Source organism: Mesocricetus auratus, unplaced genomic scaffold (assembly GCF_017639785.1).
Source record: "Mesocricetus auratus isolate SY011 unplaced genomic scaffold, BCM_Maur_2.0 Super-Scaffold_6730, whole genome shotgun sequence".
NCBI lineage: Eukaryota > Metazoa > Chordata > Mammalia > Rodentia > Cricetidae > Mesocricetus > Mesocricetus auratus.
Window position 1 is genome coordinate 112,632,299 of NW_024429184.1, and position 25,923 is coordinate 112,658,221.

The following is a 25,923-nucleotide window of genomic DNA, read 5'->3' on the forward strand; positions in this document are numbered from 1 at the left end:
TGGAGGCTGTCCTGGAACTTGCTCTGTAGACCAGGCTGGCCTCGAACTCACAGAGATCCGCCTGCCTCTGCCTCCCGAGTGCTGGGATTAAGGGCGTGCGCCACCAACGCCCAGCCAAAATTATTTTGTGTTTTAGCTTATACTTCTGTAAATTATTAAGAGTCTTCCTTGATTTTGTAGGTTAAGAAAAAGCGATTTGTACTTCATACATGTGAATTTATTCTCTCCACCCCCACAGGGTTTCTTGTGTAGCCCTGGCTGTCCTAGAATTCACTCTGTAGATTAGGCTGGCCACTCTGCCGGCCTCTGCCTCCCGAGTGCTGGGATAAAAGGTGTGTGCCATCACTGCCCACCTATATGAACTTATCTGATAGTCTTATGCTTCATTACTGGAAGGCTAAGGCTAACCCATAGTTTTCAGTGGTGCTCCCTTTCATGAAGCTGGAGATGTTAGTTCAGAACTTCTCATCAGAGCACGAGTAATCTAGACAATGGCTCGGTTGAGTGTGTTAGTTATAACTCACACTTGTAGGGATACCTTATAATGTAACTCGAATAATATTACAGTGTTTGCTGGTTGTTGTTCTTTTTTTTTGTAAAATTTATTTATTTATTTATTTTTTAGGTACACCATTTATTCTCCAAAAGATGGACAGCCTTGCATGGATCATGATAGACAAACTGGAGAGGTGATTATCTGGGACTTTGAGTAGTCACTGCAATATTCTTTATTTTTTTTTTAAAGATTTATTTATTTATTACATATACAGTGTTCTGCCTACATACCAGAAGAGGGCACCAGATTGAATTGTAGATGGCTGTGAGCCACCATGTGGTTGCTGGGAATTGAACTCAGGACCTCTGGAAAAGCAGCCAGTGCTCTCAACCTCTAAGCCATCTCTCTAGACCCCTGTAATACTCTTTATTATGGCCACCCCAGTGGTACTGTCCCCACTGGAAGGAAGAATTATCCCTATGTGCAAGAATTCATGTCAGAAATTTGAAGCAGATTCCTGCATAGGTTAGCAGGGTAAATCCATGTTTTTCCCTTGTTCATTTGTTTAGGGTGTTGGACCTCAGGAATATACCCTAGTTAAACTGAAGGTGCTTGAACCATACCCATCAAAATTAAGGTAGGTTTGCTAAAAATTATTGTTTCATGGTCTTTTTTCTTTTCCTCTTTCCTTTTTTTCTTCTTTTACTGGAGACAGGGTTTTGCTTTGCGGCCTAGTGTTCTTGCCTCAGACTTCTAGGTACTGTGATTGAACTTGCCACTATGCCTGGTTTGATTGATCATTTCTGAGCAATCAGATAATTATGAGGGAAGCCACATTTTTAATATACATATGTGTTTTTTCTTCTTAGTGGCCTGAAAGGGAAAAATATCTTCCTAGTAGCTGCTACCCTTAGACCTGAGACTATGTTTGGACAGACAAACTGTTGGGTTCACCCTGATATGAAGTACATTGGGTTTGAGACAGCGAATGGTGATATATTCATCTGCACCCAGAGAGCTGCCAGGAATATGTCATACCAAGGCTTCACCAAGCACAATGGAGTGGTGCCTGTTGTGAAGGAATTAATGGGGGAGGTAAGTTGGGGAGCACACTCTAAATTTTCATTGTGAAATTAGAGGGAAGTATTAGCAGTAGAACTTGAATAAGCATGAAAAAAACCTTGTATTTTAGAGTACACATGAGATAATGTGTGCAGGGCATTTGGTTTTTTTGTTTTTGTTTTTTGTTTTTGTTTTTCGAGACAGGGTTTCTCTGTGGCTTTGGAGGCTGTCCTGGAACTAGCTCTTGTAGACCAGACTGGTCTCAAACTCATAGAGATCTGCCTGCCTCTGCCTTCGAGTGCTGGGATTAAAGGTATGTGCCACCAATGCCCAGCTTTTTTTTTTTTTTTTTATAAATGTAGTTTGTTTATTATGTGTACAGTTTTCTGTCTGCATGTCAAAAGAGGGTACCCGATCTCATTGTAGATGGCCACCATGTGGTTGTCAATTGAATTCAGGATCTCTAAAGAGCAGCCAATGCTCTTAACCTCTGAGCCATCTTTTCAGCCTGATAATTGCTATTCTTGAACTTGACTCATATGTCCTCCTCTGGATCCAGCCAATCCCAAGCAATCTGATTGTGTAGTTTTATGTGCATTGTGTGTAGTTGATCTTTTGCTTATTTACTGTATAGTAGTCACTTCATTACCCCTATAATAATGCTTTTAAATTTTGTTTAAACTCTACAAGAATCTGATTAAAAAAATACACAGTTCTTCCGTGGGTTAATAGCTCCATGAGAATAGTATTTTTTGAAAGCATTGTCTTTGTTCCTGACATTGAATAAGAGCTGCTTCCCTACCTTTAGTAAATGATACCTTTGGTTTCTTAAGAGTCTTTTACAAGAAAAGTATGATAGACTATTGTCTCCCTTTCAGTTGAATTTTATTTCTTATTTATGTTATAAATTTTTTTTTGAGACTGGGTCTTATATAGCCCAGGCTAGCCTTAGGGTTGCCACATAGCTAAGGATGACCTTAAACTTCTGATCTTCCTGCCTCTGCTTTTCTGAGTGCTGGGTTGCAGGCATGTGCCATAACACCCAGTTTTTTTTTTTTTTAAAGATTTATTTATTTATTACATATACAGTGTTCTGCCTACATGCCAGAAGAGGACAACAGATGGAATTGTAGATGGTTGTGAGCCACCATGTGGTTGCTGGGAATTGAACTCAGGACCCCTGGAAGAGCAGTCACTGTTCTTAACCTCTGAGCCATCTCTCCAGCCCCCAGCACCCAGTTTTATGTGATGCTGGGTATTGAACCCAAGGCTTTGTACATGCTGGGTAAGCGCTGTACCAACTGGGCTACAGCTCTAGCCATTTTGTTTTTTTCTTTGTTTTTGTAAGATATTTTACTCTGTAGCCTATTCTGGCCTTGAACTTGTGGCAGTTCTCCTGCCTCAGCCTTCTAAGTCCTGGGATTATAGCCACTCTACTCACTTAATATTTTGTGGACTTTTACAAGGTTCAAAAGACACCGAAAGATACAAATGGTCTCCTTCAGGATGCGGGTGTAGTTAGTAGAGAGCTTGCTGGTGTTGTAAGTCCCTGATGTCAGTCCCCAGCACCACCAGGGAAAGCAAACATCCATGCTTACAGAGTTTCCTTTCCAGATGTAGTCAAGTTAGCCTGTGTCCTATGTGTTCTTACAGAAATATTTTCATGATTTAAGCAACACATACATTATAAGCAAAGACATATGGATATTGTGCTGTATCTTGCTTTCTGTTTTACCTTACTGTGTCTTGGCAGTCAGTACCAAAGCAGCTTCCTTGTTACTGCTTATAACTGCACAAGCTTTCAATGTTCGACTATATAATAATTAATGGAAATCTGAATGGTTTGTCTTTTTTTTCTTTTTTTTAATTTAGAAACAGTCTTATTTTACATATCAATCCCCTGTTCCCTCTCCCTCCCATCCTTCCATGCCCCTCCCCAGGTCCCCCAACCCACCCTCCACCCACTCCCCAACGATAATGAGGCCTTCCATGGGGGGGATCATCAAAGTCTGCCACATCATTTGGGGAAGGGCCTAGGCCTCTATAGGGAATGGGCTCCCAAAGACCATTTGTGCACTAGGGTTAGATACTGGTTCTACTGTTAGAGGTCCCATAGACTGCCCAGGCCTCCTAGCTGGCACCCAAATTCAGAGAGCTTGGTTTGGTCCAACATTGGTTCCCCAGCTTTACAACTCTATGCTCCCACTAGGTCAGGTCAACTGTGGGTTTCCTCAGCACCATCTTGACTGCTTTGCTCATCCTCCCTCCCTCTCTACAACTGTATTCCAGGAGTTTGGCTCAGTGCTTAGCTGTGGGTGTCTGTTTTTGCTTCCATCAGCTACTGAATGAAGACTTTAGGATGACAAGGTAGTCATCAGTCTCATTATAGTGGAAGGGCACCAAAGGCAGCCTCTCCACCACTGCCTAGATTCTTAGTTGGGGTCAGCCCTGTGGATCTCTGAACATTTCCCTAATGCCAGATTTCTCTTTAAACCTGTACTGGCTCTCTCTAATAAGGTATCTCTTTTCTTGCTCCCATTTATTCCTCCCCTGACTCAGTCTTCCTGATCCCTCTTGTTCTCCTCCCCTTTTGTCTTCTCCCCTTCTCTTTTTCCTCCCTTCTTCCCTTCTCCCCTATGCTCCCAATTAGCTCAGGGGTTCTTGTCCCTTTCCCCTTCTTCGGGGGACCATGTGTTTTTCTCTTAGGGTCCTCCTTGTTTCCTAGCTTCTCTGGAGGTGTGGATTGTAGATTTGTAGTCCTTTGCTCCGTGTCTGAAATCCATATATGAGTGAGTACATACCATGTTTGTCTTTCTGTGACTGGGTTACCTCTCTCAGGATGGTTTCTTCCAGTTCTATCCATTTGCCTGGGAATTTCAAGATTTCATTGTTTTTTTCCAATGAGTAGTACTCCATTGTGTAAATATACCACATTTTCTTTATCCATTCTTTGGTTGAGGGGCATCTATGTTGCTTCTAGGTTCTGGCTATTACAAATAATGCTGTTTTGAACATAGTTGAACATATGTCCTTGTTGTATGAATGTGCATCCTTTGGGTATATGCCTTGAGGTAGACTGATTCCCATTTTCCCAAGAAACCACCATACTGATTTCCAAAGTGGCTGCACAAGTTTGTACTCCCACCATCAATGGAGGAGTGTTCCCCTTTCTTCACAGCCTCTTCAGCATAAATTGTCATTGGTATTTTTGATTTTAGCCATTCTGACAGGAGTGAGATGGTATCTCAGAGTTGTTTTAATTTGCATTTCCCTTATGGAGAAGGATTTTGAGCACTTTCTTAAGTGTCTTTCAGCCATTTTAGATTCCTCTGTTGAGAATTCTCTATTTAGTTCTGTACCCTACTTTTAATTGGATTGTTTGGTATTTTGGTGACTAGCTTTTTGAATTCTTAGTGTATTTTGAAATCAGATGTGGGGTTGATGAATATTTTTTCCCATTCTGTGGACTGCTGTTTTGTCTTGCTGACTTGTCCTTTGCCTTACAGCAGCTTCTCAGTTTTAGGAGGTCCCATTTGTAATTGTCAATCTCAGTGTCTGTGCTACTGGTGTTAGGTCTCCTGTACCAGTTCATTCAAGGGTACCTCCCACTTTCTTTTCTAAGAGGTTCAGTGTGGCTGGATTTATGTTGAGGTCTTTGATCCATTTGGACTTTTGTGCATGGCGATAGACATGGATCAATCTGCAGGCTTCTACACGCCAGCATCCAGCTATGCTAGCACCATTTGTTGAAGATGCTTTCTTTTTTCCATTGTATAATTTTAGCTTCTTTGTCAAAAATCAGGTGTTCATAGGTGTGTGGGTTAATATCAGGGTTTTCATTCAATTCCATTGGTCTACCTGTGTATTTTTGTACCAATACCAAGCTGTTCTCAGGACTTTGGCTGTGTAATAGAGCTTGAAGTCAGGAATGGTGATGCCTCCGGAAGTTCCTTTATTGTACAGTGTTGTTTTGGCTATCCGGGACCTTTTATTTTTCCATATGAAGTTGATTATTGTTCTTTCAAGGTCTGTGAAGAATTGTGCCAGTATTTTGATGGGGATTGCATTGAATCTGTAGAATGCTTTTGGTAAGACTGTCATTTTTACTGTGTTAATCCTACCTATCCAAGAACATGGGAGACCTTTCCATTTTCTGGTACCTTCTTTAATTTCTTTCTTTAATGACTTAAAGTTCTTGTTATGCAGGTCTTTCACTTGTTTGGTTAGTGTTACCCCAAGGTATTTTATGTTGTTTGTGGCTATTGTAAAGGGTGATGTTTCTCTGATTTCTTTCTCAGCCCATTTATCATCTGTATATAGTAAGTGATACTGAGTTTTTTTTTTTTTTTTTTTTTTTTGAGTAGTTAATCTTGTATCCTGCCTTTGCTGAAGGTGTTTATCAGCTGTAGGAGTTCCCTGGTAGAACTTTTCAGGTCACTTATGTAAACTATCATATCATCTGCAAATAATGAAAGTTTTACTTCCTTTCTAACTTGTATCTCCTTGATCTCCTTTTGTTGTCTTACTGCTCTAGCTAGAACTTCAAGTACAATATTGAAGAGAGATGGAGAGAGTGAACAGCCTTGTCTTGTTCCTGATTTTAGATAAATCGCGTTGAGTTTCTCTCCATTTAATTTGATGTTGGCTGTTGGTTTGCTGTATATTGCTTTTATTATGTTTAGGTATGTTCCTGTTATCCCTAATCTCTCTAAGACCTTTATTATAAAGGGGTGCTGGATTTTTGTCAAAGGCTTTTTCAGCATCTACTGAAATGGTCATGTGGTTTTTATTTTCTAGTTTGTTTATATCGTGGATTACATTGATGGATTTTCGTATGTTGAACCATCCCTGCATCCCTGGAATGAAGCCTACTTGATCATGCTGGGTGATTTTTCTGATGTGTTCTTGAATTTGATTTGCCAGTATTTTATTGAGCATTTTTGCATCAATGTTCATGAGGGAAATTGGTCTGTAGTTCTCTTTCTTAGTTGTGTCTTTGTTGGTTTGGGAACCCAAGGTAATGGTAGCCTCTTAAAATGAGTTTGGCAATGAACCTTCTGCTTCTATTTTCTGGAACACTTTGAGGAGTATTGGTATTAGCTGTTCTTTGAATTTCTGGTAGAATTCTGCACTGAAACCATCTGGGCCTGAGCCTTTTTTGGTTGGGAAACTTTTGATGACTGCTTTTATTTCCTTAAGGGTTATAGGGCTATTTAAATTGCTTATCTGTTCTTGATTTAATTTTGGTAAGTGATATCCACCCAGAAAATTGTCCATTTCCTCTAAATTTTCGAATTTTGTGGAGTACAGGTTTTCAAAGTATGACCTGATGATTCTCTGGATTTCCTCAATGTCTGTTGTTATGTCCCCCTTTTCATTCCTGATTTTGTTTGCATGTTCTCTCTCTGTCTTTTAGTTAGTTTGCATAAAGGTTTGTCTATCTTGTTGATTTTCTCAAAGAACCAACTCTTTGTTTCACTGATTATTTGTATACTTTATTGATTTTAGCCCTCAATTTGATTGTTTCCTGGTGTCTACTCCTCCTGGGCAAGTTTGCATCTTTTTGTTCTAGTGCTTTCAGTTATGCTGTTAATTTTCTAGTGTGACTATCCTCCAGTTTCTTCACGTGGGCACTTAGTGCTATGAACTTTCCTCTTAGCACTGCTTTCAAAGTTTTCCATAAGTTTGGGTATGTTGTGTCTTCATTTTCATTGAATTCTAGGAAGTCTTTAATTTCTTATTTTATTACTTCCTTGATCCAGGAATGGTGCAATTGCGCATTGTTCAATTTCCATCAGTTTGTAGGATTTCTGCAATTTGTGTTGTTGTTGAATTCTAACTTTAAACTATGATGATCCGATAGGATACAGTGGCTTATTGCAGCTTCTTTGTATCTGTTGAAATTTGCTATGTTGCCTAGTATGTGGTCGATTTTAGAGACGCATCTATGTGGTGCTGAGAAGGTGGTATATTCTTTTGTGTTTGGTTGAAATGTTCTATAGATATCTGTTAAAATCAATTGGGTCAAAAACTTCAGGTAGTTCCTTTGTTTCTTTGTTAAGTTTCTGTCTGGTGGTCCTGTTTAGTGATAAGAATGGGGTGTTGAAGTCCCCCACTATAACTATGTGAGGTTTTATATGTGATTTGAGCTTTAGTAATGTTTCTTTTATGAATGTGGATGCCTGTGTATTTGGGCCATACATGTTCAGAATTGAGACTTCATTTTGATGGACTTTTCCTGTGGTGAATATGAAATGACCTTCTTTATCTCTTTTGATTGATTTTAGTTTGAAGTCTAATTTGTCAGATATTAGGATTGCTACACCAGCTTGTTTCTTGGGTCCATTTGACTGGAAAAATCTTATCCCAATCCTTTACTCTGAGGTAATGTCTGTCTTTGAAGTTGAGGTGTGTTTCTTGTATGCAGCAGAAGGATGAATTCTGTCTTCGTATCCATTCTGTTAGCCTGTGTCTTTTTATAGACAAGTTAAGACCATTGATTTTGAGGGATATTAATGACCGTTGACTGTTCATTCTTGTTTGTTTTGGATTTGTTGGTGGTGGTGATATTGTGTGTGGACTCACCCCCCCCTTTTTTTTTGGCTTTTGGTATAGTGGGATTTTCTGTCACCTATGTTTTTGTGAGTGTAGTTAACTTCTTTGGGTTGGAGTTTTCATTCCAGAACTTTCTGTTGGACTGGATTTGTGGATATGTATTGTTTAAATCTGGTTTTGTCATGGAATATCTTGTTTTCTCCATCTATAGTGATTGAAAGCTTTGCTGGTATTCTGGGTTGGCATCCATGGTCCCTTAGCATTTGTAGAACATATTTCCAGGACCTTCTGGCTTTCAGAGTTTCCATGGAGAAGTTAGGTGTAATTCTGATAGTTCTGCCTTTGTATGTTACTTGGCATTTTTCCTTTTCGGCTCTTAATATTTTTTCCTTTATCTGTATGTTTGGTGTTTTGATTGTTGTGTGGTGAGGGGACTTTTTTTTTTTTGTGGTCAAGTCTATTTGGTGTTCTGTAAGCTTCTTGTACTTTCATAGGCATGTCATTCTTTAGGTTGGGGAAGTTTTCTTCCATGATTTTGTTAAAAATGTTGTCTGTACCCTTGAACTGTATTTCTTCACCTTCTATATCTATTATTTTTAGGTTTGACCTTTTCACAGTGTTCTTTTTTTTTTTTTTTTTTTTTTTTTTTGGTTTTACGAGACAGGGTTTCTCTGTATTGTTTTGGAGGCTGTCGGTCCAGCCTGGCCTCGAACTCACAGAGATCCGCCTGCCTCTGCCTCCCGAGTGCTGGGATTAAAGGTGTGCGCCACCACCGCCCAACTCACGATGTTCTTATACTGTCGTCTTCCCATCCAGTCTTCCAGTGGGTGCAGGTGGGGGTCTCTCCATGAACTCAGGTTGTCGGGCGTGAACTACAAGGGCTTTTCCAGAGCCAGCTGTGGCCCACCTGTTCTTTCCTTGTTGTTCCTTCCACCCTAGGGATCAACTGTATTCCTTACTCACGCTAAGAGGTGCTCCATTACTGAGCTGTGCCCCCACAGGTGCCCAGTTACTGAGCCATGCCCCAGATGTTGTACTTTGAGACATGCTTCCACTGAATTTCCCACACTGACTTTGAACTTACTGTACAACCTCTGATCTCCTTGAAATTGTGATCCTTGTGCCTCAGTCTCCTGAGCAGGTGGGTTTACAGGCTGTACCACCAAGCATGGGGTTGTTTTAGTTAGCATATTTTAGGTTTCAGTATGTGATTTTTATACATATAAGTAATGTATTTCAGCATGCTGACTCTCCCTCCCCTTACTCCCCTCTCTTGACCTCCTCCCAGTCTCAGTGAGCCCCTTCCTTGTCCCAACCAGCCCTCTCTTCTACTGTCATTTGTTGTTTTTTTGTAAGGACCACAGGCACCTGAAGAACTGTTTCCTGTTCTTGTTTGTGTGTTTGTTTTGTTTCTTTGAGACAGGGTCTCTATAGAATCCTGGAATCCTGGAACTCACTATGTATACCAGATTGGCCTCTAACTCACAGATCTGCTTCCTAAGTTCTGGGCTTAAAGGCATGCACCACTACCGCCTGGCTTCTGTTTCCTGTTTTTATTTTTATTTTTTTAAGATTTATTTATTTTATGTTCATTGGTGTTTCACCTGCATGTATGTCTGTGTGAGGGTGTCAGATCCCCTGGAACTGGAGTTACAAACAGTTGTGAGCTCTGCAGTGTGTATGTTGGGAATTGAACCTGGGTTCTAAGGAAAAGCAGCCAGTGCACTAAGGCATCTCTCCAGCCCCCACCTTCCTGTTTTCTTTTCTTTTTTCTTTTTAGTTTTTGAGACAGGTTTCTCTGTGTAACAGTCCTGGATGTCCTGGAACTCACTTTGTAGACCAGGCTGACCTCGAACTCACAGAGATCTGCCTACTAAGTGCTGGAATTAAAGGCTTGCACCACCACTGCCTGGTCCTGCTTCTTGTTCTTAATGTAATTTCTCCTTTAAAGCTGCTGTGGTGTATAAGTTGTCATCCATATGACTGCAGATTCTACAAAGGTAGCTCATGTGTGCATTTACACACACTCACATGTGCCTGTGTGCATCCACAAAGGAGTAAAATGGAATGATGTAGAACTAGTGTACAGCTGCAGGCCCTTTGTTGCCTCATGTATGTGCAGGTAAAGCTGAATAACACTCAGGAAGTGGAAACAGGAGGATCTCTGCGTTATTCTGTGAGTTCTACACCAGCCTGGGCTACAGAGTGCGGTATAAGACACTAAAAACAAACAAAAGGAGAGGGGAGAGAGACAGACAGAGAGACACACACAGAAAGAGACTAGACTCAATGTTTCTGCATTTTCTCATCTTTTTGAGTCATTTGGAGTATCCTTTTCACTTCAACTTGAATTCTTTTTTTTTTTTTTTTAAGATTTATTTATTACATATACCATGTTCTGCCTACAGGCTAGAAGACCACACCAGATTGAATTGTAGATGGTTGTGAGCCACCATGTGGTTGCTGGGAATTGAACTCAGGACCCCTGGAAGAGCAGTCAGTACTCTGACCCATCTCTCGAGTCCCTCAACTTGAGTTCTTAACTGTCATTTTAGAAAGATGGATAGAAGCTGGACAGTGGTGGCACACACCTTTAATCCCAGCATGAGGGAAGCAATGGCAGGCGGATCTCTGTGAGTTCGAGGCCAGCCTGGTCTACAGAGTGAGTTCCAGGACAGCCTCTAAAGCCACAGAGAAACCCTGTCTCAAAAAACAGCAAGAAAAAAAAAAGTAAGATGGGTAGAATTCTATTTGCTTACACTAATGAAGTAGAATTCTATTTTCGTGATGTGACATTTTCTATTACCTATTTTTTCCAATCATTGAAGACCTTAGTTCAGTGGTTCTTAACTTGTGGGTTGAGACCCATTTCGGGGTTTAATGAGCCTTTCATAGGGGTTGTATTACCATATATCCTGCATATCAGGTATTTAAATTACAATTCATAACAGTAGCAAAATTACAGTTAGGAAGTAAGTAGCAACAAAATAATTGTCTGGTTGGGGGGGGTCACTACTACATGAGGAAGGGCCACAGCATTAGGAAGGCTGAGAACTGCTGCTTCAGCGTTTTACTAGTGTGACTAACTTAGTGTTTGGTGGGTTTCTTCTTTTCTTATGTTGATTATTTCTGTCTGTGTGTGTGCATGTGTGGGTAAGGTGTGCAATGCAGTGTGTATAGAGGTCACACAGTAACTTTTGGAAGTCATTTCTTCCCTACCATAAGGGACCCAGGGATTTAATGAAGATTGTCAGGCTTGGTGGCAAGTGCCTTTACCTGCTGAGCCATCTTGCTGGCCCTTATGTTTCTTTTTTTTTTTTTTAATTTTTATTTATTTATTACATATACAGTGTTCTGCCTACATACCAGAAGAGGGCACCAGATTGAATTGTAGATGGTTGTGAGCCACCATGTGGTTGCTGGGAATTGAACTCAGGACCTTTGGAAGAGCAGTCGGTGCTCTTAACCTCTGAGCCATCTCTCCAGCCCCGGCCCTTATGTTTCTTAGAAAAAAAAGAAATGGATATTTAAACAATTATTTATTTAGTATTATTAGTGTATGAGGCAGGGCATAGGGCATGTTCCACTGTACACATGGAGGTCAGAGGACAACTCTGTGGAGTCAGTTCTTTTTGTCTGCATGTAGATTCTGGGGATTACACTCAGGTTGTCAGGCTTGACTGCTGAGTCATTTGGCTGGCCCATTTTTGACATTTCTCTTGCTATGGATCTTGATACTGTTTTTTCTTAAGAAATGCAGTGTTGCACTCAGGAGGCAGAGGCAGGCGGATCTCTGTGAGTTCGAGGCCAGCCTGGTCTACAAAGTGAGTTCCAGGACAGCCTCCAAAGCTACAGAGAAACCCTGTCTTGAAAAACCAAAAAAAAAAAAAAAAAAAAAAAAAAAAAAAAGAAATGCAATGCCACAATTATTGTGTTAGTATACTAAGATTGCTATCATAATTGTCAATTTTGGTATAATCATTTAAGATCATTTTTAATAATTTATTTGAATAATCATAGAATAGATTAATTTACTTTATTTATTTTTTTATTTTTGTTTGTTTGAGACGGGGATTCACTGTGTAGCCCTGGCTGTTCTGGAACTCACTCTGTAGACGAGGCTGACCTCAAATTCAACAGAGACCTGCCTGCCTTTGTCTCCTGAGTGCTGAGATTAAAGATGTGTCCCACCGCTAACCAGCTACATTTTCTGTGTCCTATTTTGTTTACTTAGCAGAAGAAATTACTTATGGTAAACAACATGATGTTTTGAAATATGTATACATGGTAGAATGACTAAGTAAAGCTAATTGATAAATAGAACCTCAGTTTTCCCGCTTTTGATGTGACAATATTTAAAATCATTGTGATACCATGCCATTAACTGCAGCAGCTGTCTTGTGCAGATGTACACCTCAGGAGTTTATTCCTGTGTAGTTTCTAGTGGTAGTCTCCTGATCATAAAATTTGAGTATTTATTTTAACTTTCGGTCACTGCAGTTATGTCTTCACTTTTTTGGTCCTCTTTTATGCAGGAAATCCTTGGGGCTGCACTTTCTGCTCCCCTGACATGCTATAAGGTGGTCTACGTTCTCCCTATGCTCACCATTAAGGAGGATAAAGGTACAGACTTTGCTTGCTGTTAGAATGCTTTGCTAACCACATTCTGGGTGTATTAGTTAATTTCATTCTTTCCTCTGTAAGGCACTGGTGTGGTCACGAGCGTTCCTTCTGATTCCCCGGATGATCTTGCAGCACTCAGAGACTTGAAGAAAAAGCAAGCAAGTATCTGTTTCATGTCCTTGTTTTATTCTTTTTATCCCCTGAGACAGGGTCTGTCTGTGTAGACCAGACTGGTCTCAAATTCATAGAGATCTGGCTCTGGCTCTCTGCCCCTCTGCCCCTCTGCCCCTCTGCCCCTCTGCCCCTCTGCCCCTCTGCCCCTCTGCCCCTCTGCCCCTGTCCTTGTTTTAAATTCAGCATGTTAGTGGGTACTGCTGAGCAGCTGTGAGACAAAGTTGAGGGCATATGTGTTTGTCTCTGAACTATTTATTATCTCTAACCCGGTTTTCAGTGTTTGTATGTTTCTGTGGTTAGAATTTTGAGTACAGTTCCATGACAAATTTGAGACGGTTGTGTGTATGTGTTAAGTATGTGCACTGCCACATAGGACAGAGTTCATAAGTCACACAGGACAGAGCTCACATGTCACACAGGACAGAGCTCACATGTCACACAGGACAGAGCTCACATCTGTTGTCCTGCTTTACCACTCTCCATCTTACTCTTGTGATGGTCTCTCATAGAACTCAGAACTGGGTTCCAGAGGATTCTCCTGTCTTCACTTTGTGCAGTGCTAGGCTTTCTAGTATGCCTGGCTGCTCAAGATTTGAACTCTAGTCCTCCTGTTTGTATAACAATTCTCTCACCCACTGAGTCATTTTCCCAGCCCCAGAAAAACATTTTTATATTCATATTTTCATTACAGCCAAGAAAATATTACCCTCAACTGTGGTGACATCTTGATGTCTGTCTGTATTATTGCATTTGACTGCAGTTCCTGCAGGCATGTCCAACCTGTGGCCTGTGGATTATATGTGTCACAGGATAGCTATGAATGAGTCTCAGTGAAAAGTCATAAACGTATTTAAAGTACGTGGTTTTGTAAAGAGGGATGGATCTCTGTGTTTAGGTCCAATTTATTACAGGTGTAAAATAAAGTACACTTCCCATACAGAATGAGGCTGCAGCGCTGCTGGTGCTTTAGCTGCTGTTCCTCTTGTTCCCAGGGGAGATCGAGGAGGTCTGGGGAAGGTCACCAAGCTGCTGCTGCCAGCAACCCCTCCACAGTCCAAGAGAAATCTAGCTTTGCCCCCTCCTGCCTTTTTATTTGGGAGTCAGAGAAGACAATGCCTGTTGGGCCAAGCTGCCCCAATACAATTGGCTATCAGATTGAATTCCCACCTTTTCCTTTCTTAGTCCAAAATAAAAAGGAAGGTTCTAATCTTAACATAATAAAACTATGTATAAGAACAATTACCAAGTATTGTCCAGAAGAAAAGAAATACAATAACATAAACAAAAATCCACAAGGACAACATCAAGTAAGAAACACATTCTAGATGTCCAGACCATAAGTAATTGGAAAATTATAGAAATTACTCCATTAGTTGTCTTTTCCTGCAGAATCTAGGCTGATATGTCTTTAACTAAGATTCAGGAGTATTGAAATTGTAACTATATATTATGATTGACTGTCAGATCGAATTCTTACAGCAGTTTTGTTTGTAAATTTGTTGCATAGTCTTAATTGAGAACTGAATAGATAAGTTTTGTTACATTGTCAAAATATGGGACATACTGCAGGCCATTTACATTAAACTATTGAGTTTTAAAAGGTCACAGATCCCTTATTGAGATATTTGATAATGTTAGAAATGTTCCACCTGGAGAGAACAGATAATGGAATAAAGGTTTGAAGCCAGGGAAGAGGGAGGCTGAGACAGGAATATCTTAAGTGAAGACCAGCATAGGTTACTGCAGTAAAGCCTTGCCTCAGGAAAAAAAGTGAGTATCAGTAACAAAATTGAACACTAATGTTAGCTTACGCATTTCCCCGTAGGCCTTCCGAGCAAAGTATGGAATTAGAGATGAAATGGTCCTGCCATTTGAGCCGGTGAGTATGCGTGCGCTCATAGGAGAAAACACGTTCTTCTTGTGACAAAAATAAATCTTAGGTAGTTTGAAAATAAGAGGGAATTTTTCTTACTTCAATTTGATAAATTACTGTTGTAAATAACAGGAAAAGAAAAAACAATATGCATTTGTTTCCACCTGGCACCTGCAGCCTTTTATTCTCATTGGTTTTATACTAACTTGTCAGCATCGTACCATACTTAACTTAGGAATATTTATTTTGTAGCCTTGCGGTGCTGCTTAATGTTTTTTGTTTTCACGTTAGAACCTGCAGAAGAAAAGTCAGAATAACACTAGCAAATGACTTCCATGAAGAGTGTAGGAGAGTGAGCTTGGGCATACTCCATGCCCTGGGTGTGATCCCCTCAGAAGTGGGGGAAAAGACTCCAAAACTTTGATACAAACTTGAAACCATCCATAAAAATAGTTGACATTGGTTTTCTTCTTGCAGGCTGTGACCTGTGTGTCGGGGTGAGAGTGGGGGGTGGGGATGTCATGTGTTGTTCCTGTGGTAAGGGAGCATACATATTCCCATCTTCAGGTTAGTGGTCTGTGAGCACTGCGTGTGTGTCACTGTCTGGTGGTAGTGAAATCCAAGGTGATTTTACAGGGCAAGGGGCTGTGTCCACACAGCTGGGTTGTGTCTGCCTTTCAGCAGGAACACACTTCTGGTCCTGTTCTCTGCAGGTGCCAGTCCTCGAGATCCCAGGGATTGGAAGTCTTTCTGCTGTGACCGTTTGTGATGAGCTGAAAATTCAGAGCCAGAATGACCGTGAGAAACTTGCAGAAGCTAAGGAGAAATTGTATTTAAGAGGGTTTTATGATGGCGTGAGTCACAAATTGTATTGTTTTTGTTTGTAGCTGTATGCTCTGGTGTTCCTCTTAATAATATTAACTTAAAGAAAAAGAAAAATTCTACATAGTTTTTGTAAAACACTAATTTGAAAAAGATAAATACATTTTATTTTATTTTATTTTTTATTTTTATTTTTTTTTTGGTTTTTCGAGACAGGGTTTCGCTGTATTGTTTTGGAGGCTGCCCTGGAACTCGCTCTGTAGACCAGGCTGGCCTCCAACTCACAGAGATCTGTCTGCCTCTGCTTCCCGAGTACTGGGATTAAAGGCGTGGGCCATCAATGCCCAGCTGATAAATACATTTTATTCTAAATTTCCAGTTTTTATCATGTCATTTCTAGAAACATTTCCAGAATAACATTTTTTTGGTGTGCTCTGGGATGTCTAAGAAATGAATTTCTTGAGATATTTAAAATTAGTTCCTAATATTACACAGTACAACTGTAAAGGCTGGCTGCATAGAATTCTTTTTCCAGGGCTGGGGAGATGGCTTAGCAGTTGGTGCACTTATTGCTTGTACAAAGAACTTGGGTTTGATTTCCAACACCCACGTAGGGGCTCATAGCCATTCCACTTCCAGGGGATCCAATAGGCATGCATGTACTGCAAATAATGTAAATTACTTAAAATTTTTTTTTATTAATTGTCACTACAACTGGCTATTTTAAAATTTTTAAAAAAATGTTTTTTCTTTTTTCTTTTCATAGTGGCGTTCAGTTTTTGCTTAAGTTGTTTTATTCAGTCTATTAATTTACTTGTTGATGCCTAGTTAGTGCCAAGGGAGGACAATAAAACTGTTCTCAGCTTCTTCTCAGTTCTGCCTGTGCTAATGCCTTAGATTTTCATGGGAAGGCTAAACTAGGGGAAGATAGCCACATAAAGTTGAAGTAGATTTGTTTGTTTGTTTTGAGACAGGGTTTCTCCGTGTTGCTTTGTAGACCAGGCTGGTCTCGAACTCACAGAGATTTGCCTGTCTTTGCCTCCCTAGTGCTGGGATTAAAGGCGTGGGCCACCACTGCCAGGCTGAAGTGAATGATTTTTTTTTTTTTTTTTGGTTTTTTCGAGACAGGGTTTCTCTGCATTGTTTTGGAGGCTGTCCTGGAACTCGCTCGGTAGACCAGGGTGGCCTCGAACTCACAGAGATCCTCCTGCCTCTGCCTCCCGAGTGCTGGGATTAAAGGCGTGTGCCACCAACGCCTGGCTGAAGTGAATGATTTTAAGGACACCATTGGAAGTGTTTTTTATTTTTACATTTCCCCTTTCCTAGATAAACAAATATTAGCATAATTTTCTTTTTTTCTAAGTGAATTGTGAATTAGTCACTGTTCTATTGCTTTGAAGAAAGACCATGACCAAGGCCTTTCTTATAAAGGAAAGGATTTAATTAAGGCTTGCTTACAGTTTCAGAGGTTTAGTCCATTATCATCATAGTGGGGAGCATGGTGGCAGGCAGGGAGACATGGTGTTGGAGAAGTAGCTGAGACCTAAGTCCTGGTCTGATGGCCGAGAGACACTGGGCGTGGCTTGGGCTTTTGAAACCTCAAAGCCCATGAGTGACACACTTACAAGGCACACCTAGTTCTTCTGAAGTAGTGCCATTCAAGTATCGGAGCCTATGGGGGACATTTTGTCTAAACCTGGCAGTATCTTGAATGATGGTAAGAGTGACTACTTAAATATATTAACTTTAAAGAAAAGTGGCCCACAAAGCAGTTTTCTTGAGCATGGAAGTGAGTGTATCTTCCTAGTCATGCTGTCACTAGCTATAGCTATAGAAAGACAACTGTACTAGACCCAGTTACACTTACAAAAAGACCACTATGTTATGAATATCAGTTGTGTCCACTGTATCAAAATAAAGTTGTGATTATAAATGTACTCTAAAGATATTTTTGGTTAGGTCTGTTAAGTAAACTTAGCTAGGGAACTGGAAGCAAATTTTAATTGTTTTGTCTGTTTCTCCTCTTATTCTTGTAGGTAATGTTGGTGGATGGGTTTAAAGGACAGAAGATCCAAAACGTAAAGAAGACTATTCAGAAAAACATGATTGACGCTGTATGTGTAGCCTGTCCTGTGGGGGCATTTTGGGAAGAGCAGTTCACTAATTAATAGCTCTAAGAGTATTATTAGCAATGAGTTTTGTAGTAGAATCTAGTGCTGTATAAAAAAGATAGTTTTATGATATGAAATAGGCCTATTTACTATTCATTTAACTCACAGGTTCTGTAGTAAGGATGAGGTTGTGCCCTAAGGCTGACATGTGCCACATGTGGTAGTGTGTGCCTGTAGTGTTTAGGAGCTAGAGGCAGGGAGATCTCAACTTCAGGGCTAGCCTGAGCTATGCCAACCATGTGTTAACACACCCTCTCCACTGCAACAAGAAGAAAAAAATCAAACCCAAACAAAACCAAAGTTGATATACAGAACACAACCAGAGAACTCTGGCGATGTCTCTGACAGTGGCCATGTTAGAATCATCCTTTTTCTGTGCTGCTTTGCTTTTTACTTCTGTATTTTTTTTACCCTCCTTATTCCTCCTTTGATAGAACTCTGTTTAACTACATACCTCTTAAAGTTTTGATTTTAGCAATCATATTGACTCTAGATAGAGACAGTAATCTTTTTATTTTTGAGACTGGGTTTCTCTGTGTAATAGCTTTTGCTGTTGTCCTTGAACTCACTCTGTAAACCAGGCTGGCCTCGCTCTCACATATCTGCCTGCCTTTGCCTCCCAAGTGCTGGAATTAAGGGTGTGCACCACCACCACCTGGCTGACAGTGGTCTTTATATTTACTGAATTCAAAAAGCAAAGCCGAGCGTGTTGTTTCATATCTGTAACCAGGAGTCAGAGGCTTGAGAAACATGAGTGCACTACTAGCCTAGATGCTTGCCAAAACGAAGCAGGCTGGGAAAAGACTGTTGTTGCCCTGGAACATATACGTGCATGATGATATCCAGTGCTGGGGATGTGGAAACAGGCAGACCCTTGGGGTTCACTTCACTAGCTTGCTTAATGAAGGCCAGGCCAGGCCAGTGAGAGACCCTGTCTCAAAAGGAGGAGAAAAGAATAGGTAGCACCTAAAGAATGGTGTCTGGCTTCTACATGCATACAAACACACACATACATGCACGCACACACGCACGCACACACACAATAGCAACAGAAAGCAGCCATTTACTCTGTCCTTTCACATTCTTTTAATTTCTTTTTGGAGAGGACAGCTTTCAACTATGTTGCTTACTTTAATACTGATCTCCATCTGTCATACCTCTGTGTTTCTGTCTCTCTCTTTCATGCTTTTTTTCTCTGAGACTTGGTCTCACTTTGTAGTCTAGACTGGCCATGAACTTGTGGCAGTCCTCCTGCCTCAGCCTCCCAAGTGCTGGTATTACAGATGTAAACCACTATGCTCAGCTTTCATAGTTCTCTATGTTTATCATGTAATTGTGTTGCTTTGTTTTCTAGTGTAGTCCAGACTTCAATTAAAAGCATCCTCTTTACACTCCCGCCTCCCGTAGCTGGGTTATAGCTGTGTTACCATGCCTGCCGGGGTGCAGGTTTGTTTTGATGTTTCCTTAGGCTTAATCATCAGCCTCTAATTTCCTACCAAAAAATACTCCAAAAGACCCCGAGATTCTAATTTTTTTAGTACTTCCTCCTGTCTTCTATATGCTTCTTCATCTTTCTTTCATATTAAGAATGCATTTACACTGTACACTAGATTAGTCATTGTTTACCTTTTTGAGACATGGCTAATCTGACTGGTATAGAGTGAGTATTTTATTCTCCAGTTTTTTGGTATCTGCCCATGTACTTAACAACCTATCCCCAAAGTTACAGCTATGTATTTCTCCTAGCTTGTCCATGGTTTCGGTGTATTACTGGTTACATCTTAGAGTGCTTGCCCAGAGCCTGTGGCCTGTGTGGTCTGGCTGGGTTGCTGTCACTGTTGGAGCTGATGCCCCTTGGCCATTTCAGATTTCTTCTGCCACTCTGGAATCTGGTCTCCCTGCTTTAATTCCATGGCTCGTCTCCTGTTTTTTCTGCTCATTTGGATGAAGTTGTGTCTTTAGCAGCTTTCTGGTGAACATGAATCTAGATGATGTATGTCTTTCTTTCCTTATTTAGATTTGACTTGCTGGGTAGAAATTCTGGACTGAGCATTCTGGAAGTTGAGTGGGAGATTGGGTGAGATGGTACCAGCAGCTAGTGTGCTGACTTTTAAGTAATTACTGATTTTGCTGTGATGTCTGCTCTGAACTTTGCTCAAGTATTTGAGAGGTTTGCCCCAGAGGATAAGCCTTTGCTGGCCCAGGGATGGGGACAGTTAATGTCTGCATGGTGAGTGTTCTAGTTTGCTTTCTGTGGCTGTGATAAATACTAGGACCAAAAGCAATTTGGGGAGGAAAGGGCTTATCTCAGCTTGCACTTCCAAGTAATAGTCCATCATTGAGATGGTCAGGACAGGAGCAGAGGTAGGAACCATGGAGGAAGGCCGATGCTCAGCTAGCTTTAAAAAAAATTTTTTTTTGGTTTTACGAGACAAGGTTTCTCTGTATTGTTTTGGAGGCTGTTTAAAAAAATTTTTTTGGTTTTATGAGACAAGGTTTCTCTGTATTGTTTTGGAGGCTGTTTAAAAAAATTTTTTTTTGGTTTTATGAGACAAGGTTTCTCTGTATTGTTTTGGAGGCTGTTGATCCAGCCTGGCCTCGAACTCACAGAGATCCGCCTGCCTCTGCCTCCCGAGTGCTGGGATTAAAGGCATGCGCCACCACTGCCCGGCGCTTTTTAAATTTTTTAAAATTGATTTATTATGTCTACAGTAGACTGTCTGCATGTATGCCTGCAGGCCAGAAGAAGGCACCAGATCTCATTACAGATGGTCGTGAGCCACCATGTGGTTGCTGGGAATTGAACTCAGGACCTTTGGAAGAGCAGGCAGTGCTCTTAACCACTGAGCTATTGAGCTATGTCTCCAGCCCCTCAGCTAGCTTTCTTACGCAATGCAGGCCCACCTGCCTAGGAATGGTGCTACCCAAAGTGAACTTGGCCCATAGATTTAAAAAAAAAATGCCCACAGACAGCCTATACCCAGTCTGATCTAGGACATTCCCCAGGTGAGGCTCCCACTTGTGGGTGACTGTAGCTTGTGTGAAATTCACAATAAAGAGTAATCTGCTTGTGAATCAGGTATCTGGCCCTTCCATCTGTCCTCTTTTCAGGGCCATTGTTTTCCACTCAAACCACACCACTCATTCCTGAGTTTCTGAGGCTCTGCAGGGGTTTCTTCTCAGCTTTTTCTTCTGCTGCTTAAGATTCAGCTTTTTTTTTTTCTTTCCTTTGTTTGATCCTTTTACTTGGGCCTGAACCCAGCACCTTGCACATACTTGCAGCCCCTCTCCTGAGCTGCGCCCCCCCAGGTTCGCCTAGCTTTATCTCTGTGGGAACAGTTAATACTCACTCAGCCTTTTTTCCTTTCCCACTCTGCTTACCTTTGTTGGGTCAGCCCATCCCCCATCTTCTTCATTGTCAGTCGGAACTGGAATTTTTAGATGGAGTTGAATGTCTATTTATAATCCACTGTTTACAAACCAAAAGCATAGCTTTTTAGTTTAAATTGAAGAATTGCATTATAAGTACAGAGCAGTGAGTCATTTTGTGAATGATAATATTGGATTTTAGTTTTGAAGATTATCCTAGCTTTCTGGATGGTGGTGGCACACACCTTTAATCCCAGCACTTGGGAGGCAGAGGCAGATGGATCTCAGTGAATTTGAGGGCAGCCTGCTCTACAGAATGAGTTCCAGGACAGCCATAGCTACATAAACTCTGTCTTGAAAAACCAAAAGGGGAAAACAAAAAATCCTAGCTTAAAGTATACTAAGAAATATTTATATCTAATTAAAACAAGATTTGATGCATACCTAGCTCAGTACTTAGGTAGAGGCAGGAGAATCAGAAGTTCAGGATTATCCTCTGCTACATAGCCAGTTTGAGTCTAGCCTGGGCTAAATGAAACATTGCCTCAAAAAACGAAAAATAAATAAATTGTGGTCAGTTTCCTGTTTGGAACTGAATTTTTAACACTAAATCTTATAAGACTTTCGTATTTAATCTCTATATTTTTATTTTAAAAACAGTGCTGCTATTCATTTAGTTTTTTAAATTTTCTGTGTGTTTTTATAACATAGATGGAAAGCAATCATAAGAAGCCCACCTATCACACCATAAGATTAGAAAGGGGGCCGGGCGGTGGTGGTGCACGCCTTTAATCCCAGCACTCGGGAGGCAGAGGTAGGCAGATCTCTGTGAGTTCAAGGCCAGGCTGGACCGACAGCCTCCAAAACAATACAGAGAAACCCTGTCTGGTAAAAACAAAAAACAAAAAACAAAAGAAACAAAACAAAAAAAAGATTAGAAAGGGCTAGAATGAGGAATAGCTTGTAAAGTGGTCCACGTGATGAAGTGTTTCAGAAGCAGGCATTCCACAGAAAAGTGGACCCTGTTCAGGGAAGGGAAGGCTTTTGTCCCTAAAGAATTAGGGGTTGATTGTATGTGACACCTGCCGCGTCTTTATTTACCTTCATTTAGGGAGATGCACTTATCTACATGGAACCAGAAAAACAAGTGATATCGAGGTCTGCAGATGAATGTGTCGTGGCCCTGTGTGACCAGTGGTTAGTCCTTCTTATCACAAGACAATTCTGTCAGTCAATGTGGTCATTTCTGGCAGTAGGAAAAGTTTCATTTGTTCACCCCCAGGTACCTGGATTATGGAGAAGAGAGCTGGAAGAAGGAGACGTTTCAGTGTTTGAAGAACATGGAAACGTAAGATGGGAGCAATGCGAGGGGCGTGGGAGAGAGAAGCTGATGAAAGGAAGGACACTTTGGCCTTTGTTCTTCTTAGATTCTGCGAGGAGAGCAGGAAGAATTTTGAAGCTTCCTTAGACTGGCTCCAAGAACATGCGTGTTCAAGAACGTACGGTTTAGGTCAGCAGACTACCCACACCGCTCTTTGGACGGTTTTGTTAGATGGGAAATGCCTTCCTTGCCCCTTTCTTTGGTTGCTGCTAACTTGGAAGTGATACGTTTGGGTTTGAGCATGAGACATTGCTAGATATGTCCTCTCCAACCCACATGATTTTTATAGTATAATCTGTTATTCATGTACTTATCGTGTTTGTTTGTGTGTGTGTGTGTGTGTGTGTGTGTGTGAGAGAGAGAGAGAGAGACAGAGACAGAGACACACACACAGAGACACAGAGAGAGAGACACAGAGAGAGTATGGTGTATGTGTATAGCATAAGCACATTTATGAGCAGAGTGTGTATGCCTGTGTGTGTGTGGAGGCCAGTGGAGTGTGTCTGGTGTCCTGGTCTATCACTTTCTGGAGCTAGGCTAGCAGCCAGCAGGCCCCAGTGTTTTTCCTGTCTCCCCTATAGCACCAGGGCTAAGGGATTCAGATTTTACATGGTGCTGGGATCCAGATTCTGGTTTTTATGTGTGGGCAGCAAGCATTCTTACTTACAAATCCTCTCTCTGGCCCCATGGCATTTCTATTAAAGGACTCCAGAGGTTCACCCCATTTTGCATTTGTGCACTATTTTATCTTTACAAATTATTAGTGTAGAGTTTAGGGCTCTTAGGGTCGAAGATGTGTCTTGGTGGCAGAGTGCTTGCTTACTGGGCTCAATTCCTAGCACCACAAACAAAACAAAATAGCAATAACCCACATACAGAACAGCAGCAGAACTTCCTAGATCGTAGCCTTGAAGATGTTGCTTCTTCCAGCAGGCATTTCCTAGCTTTATTCAGTATTACTTTTTTTCCTTTTTGTGTTGCAGGCACTCGTCTGCCTTGGGATGAGCAATGGTTGATTGAATCACTCTCAGATTCCACTATTTACATGGCATTTTACACAGTTGCACACCTGTTGCAGGGGAATGACCTGAGTGGGCAGGCAGAGTCTCCATTGGGCATCAGGTCGGTACATGGTTAAAGAAAGAACTGTGCACATGTTCAGTTCCACATCTTGTGACATTTTGGTTTATATTTTTAGAAATTCATTCTTTCATATTTATTTTTCAAGAATTTGGCAGAAAGACGCATTTGCTTAATCCTAGCACTTAGGAAGCAGAGGTAGGCCATTCTGTGTGAGTTGAAGGCCAGCTTGGTCTACGTAGTGAGCAGCTGGGGCTACATATGAGATTCTGTCTTTTTTTTTTCTGGTTAATAGTATTTTGTTGTGTTTGCTTTTTTACTGAGCAACTGAGAAGGATGATTAAGTAGCCCCTCCTGTGCGTCATGCCTTCTTGATTCATAGGGGAGCAATTTGTTCTTGTTTGATACTATAATTAAAATTTCAATTCATGATTAGGTGAAAATTCTGATTCTTTCAAAATAATAGTGCATTTGTTTTCTTTATTTCAATGCAGACCCCAGCAGATGACTAGGGATGTTTGGGATTATGTGTTCTTCAAGGACGCTCCATTTCCTAAGACTCAGATCCCAAAAGAAAAGCTGGATCAGCTGAAGCAGGAGTTTGAGTTCTGGTACCCAGTGGACCTTCGAGCCTCTGGCAAGGATCTGATTCCAAATCATCTTTCCTATTACATTTACAACCATGTGGCCATGTGGCCGGAACAAAGGTGAATGCTTGAATCTGGGCGGGGTCAATAAGGATGTCTTAGACTTCAAGTATCTTAAGGAATGACTGTGGAGGGTTTAAGTGGATTTGTTACAGCATGCCTTAATGTGGGATGTGCACTTCTTCCTGGACTGGCAGCCCAAAGAGTATGCTTTATTTCAGGTCCTCAAGGGTTAGTGATCTGTTTGGTGAAGGAAGGCAGTAGTTTTAAGACAGGTTGGAGAGTGTATAATACAGTGTGTAAAGAAAAAAGGCTGCTCACGACCTCTCCCCATCATTGCACTTATTCCGCTCTGCTGTAGCACTGCCTGTCCTGGGACTCACTCTGTAGCCCAGGCTGGCCTGAACTCAGAAGAGGTCTACCTGCCTGTGCCTCCCAAGTATGCCACCAACACCCACCTGTTTCCTGGTTTCTTTTGGAACAAATGTTTATGCGTATTCTGGGAATTAATTATGTATTTGTATTCATGCAGAGGTAACCACAATATATGCACTCTTCTGCCTCTTTGCATGATAGCATATTTTCAAGATTTTCCTGTGTTCATACCTGAGCCCTGCCTATGGCTTTAAAACAGTTGCTGTATTTCTGTCTTTATAGCTGATGGAGCTAGTCCTTTGGTTCTTTTCAGTTGCTTCCTGTTGAAAACTGGAGCACAGCACAGGGAGCACTTCCTTGGGATGAGTCAAGCCCTGTTTTTGAGCCCTAGAACTTCAAAGCAAAAGCCACCACAATTGCAGTGCCATGGCCTTGTCTCAACAAACTGCTCGTTGTTCACCTCAGAGTATTGTGGGGAATAATCCTGTTTTGCTTTTGTTTTCTGTCCTGCAACATGTGCCTGTGAAGTGACAAATGGCCTGTGGCTGTACGAGCAAATGGACACCTGCTGCTCAACTCAGAGAAGGTGAGGCTCTGGGCAAGGCTTTTCCTCAGAGGAAAAATAAACAGAAATATGCATTAGAGTTAAGAAAAGTTATCTAAACTCTTTCGGACTAATAGCATAAACTGAATGTCAGTCTTTTGAGAGCACTGGAGGAGAGCGATGAGGATGGGAGGTGAGGACAGGAAGCATAAATAAGGACCTGAGCTTTGTGACCTCAGATGCCTCTTACCCAGTGGAGAGAATGCCTAGTGCTTCTTGAGTAATGCTGTGACATACAGCTCTTGAAGAAGGAGAAATTTGGAGCTTTAAGGGTTTTTGTATGTCATGTAATGTTAATATTTTCCTGCCTATATTGCCACTCCCAACACCCTTAGGAATATTGTTCCTTTTGCTGGCTGTGTAAGATTTATCTCAGTAAGTCAGTTTCCTAGTAAAAAGTTATGCACACTCATTTGTCCGCCAGTACCTCAACAGAAACCCTCAAAAGTGACTGCATTTATCTCCAAATTAGTAAGTTAGGTTCCTTGGCCAACCAATAAATGTTAGTGTAAGCAATAGAATAGTAATGGCAGGCTGCTGTCACTGTAGGAGCTGGAGGGCAGCTCAGACGCAAGAACTGTCACTGTAGGAGCTGGAGGGCAGCTCAGACGCAAGAACTGTCACTGTAGGAGCTGGAGGGCAGCTCAGACGCAAGAACTGTCACTGTAGGAGCTGGAGGGCAGCTCAGACG

The 25,923-nt window shown here is 41.2% G+C and overlaps 1 protein-coding gene across 1 annotated transcript in view; it reads left to right on the top strand.

Annotated features, from left to right (window-relative positions):
* Window positions 1-25,923, top strand: part of Lars1 (leucyl-tRNA synthetase 1) — a 65,223-nt gene that overhangs the window by 16,226 nt on the left and 23,074 nt on the right. Inside the window, exons 8-21 of the mRNA XM_040741874.1 lie at window positions 626-689; window positions 1,066-1,133; window positions 1,366-1,591; window positions 12,649-12,736; window positions 12,818-12,894; window positions 14,736-14,789; window positions 15,497-15,637; window positions 17,642-17,719; window positions 22,257-22,342; window positions 22,428-22,493; window positions 22,573-22,655; window positions 23,510-23,648; window positions 24,101-24,313; window positions 25,157-25,214. Coding sequence (XP_040597808.1) covers window positions 626-689; window positions 1,066-1,133; window positions 1,366-1,591; window positions 12,649-12,736; window positions 12,818-12,894; window positions 14,736-14,789; window positions 15,497-15,637; window positions 17,642-17,719; window positions 22,257-22,342; window positions 22,428-22,493; window positions 22,573-22,655; window positions 23,510-23,648; window positions 24,101-24,313; window positions 25,157-25,214 — 1,441 coding nt within the window. The remainder of the gene's footprint in view (window positions 1-625; window positions 690-1,065; window positions 1,134-1,365; window positions 1,592-12,648; window positions 12,737-12,817; window positions 12,895-14,735; window positions 14,790-15,496; window positions 15,638-17,641; window positions 17,720-22,256; window positions 22,343-22,427; window positions 22,494-22,572; window positions 22,656-23,509; window positions 23,649-24,100; window positions 24,314-25,156; window positions 25,215-25,923) is intronic.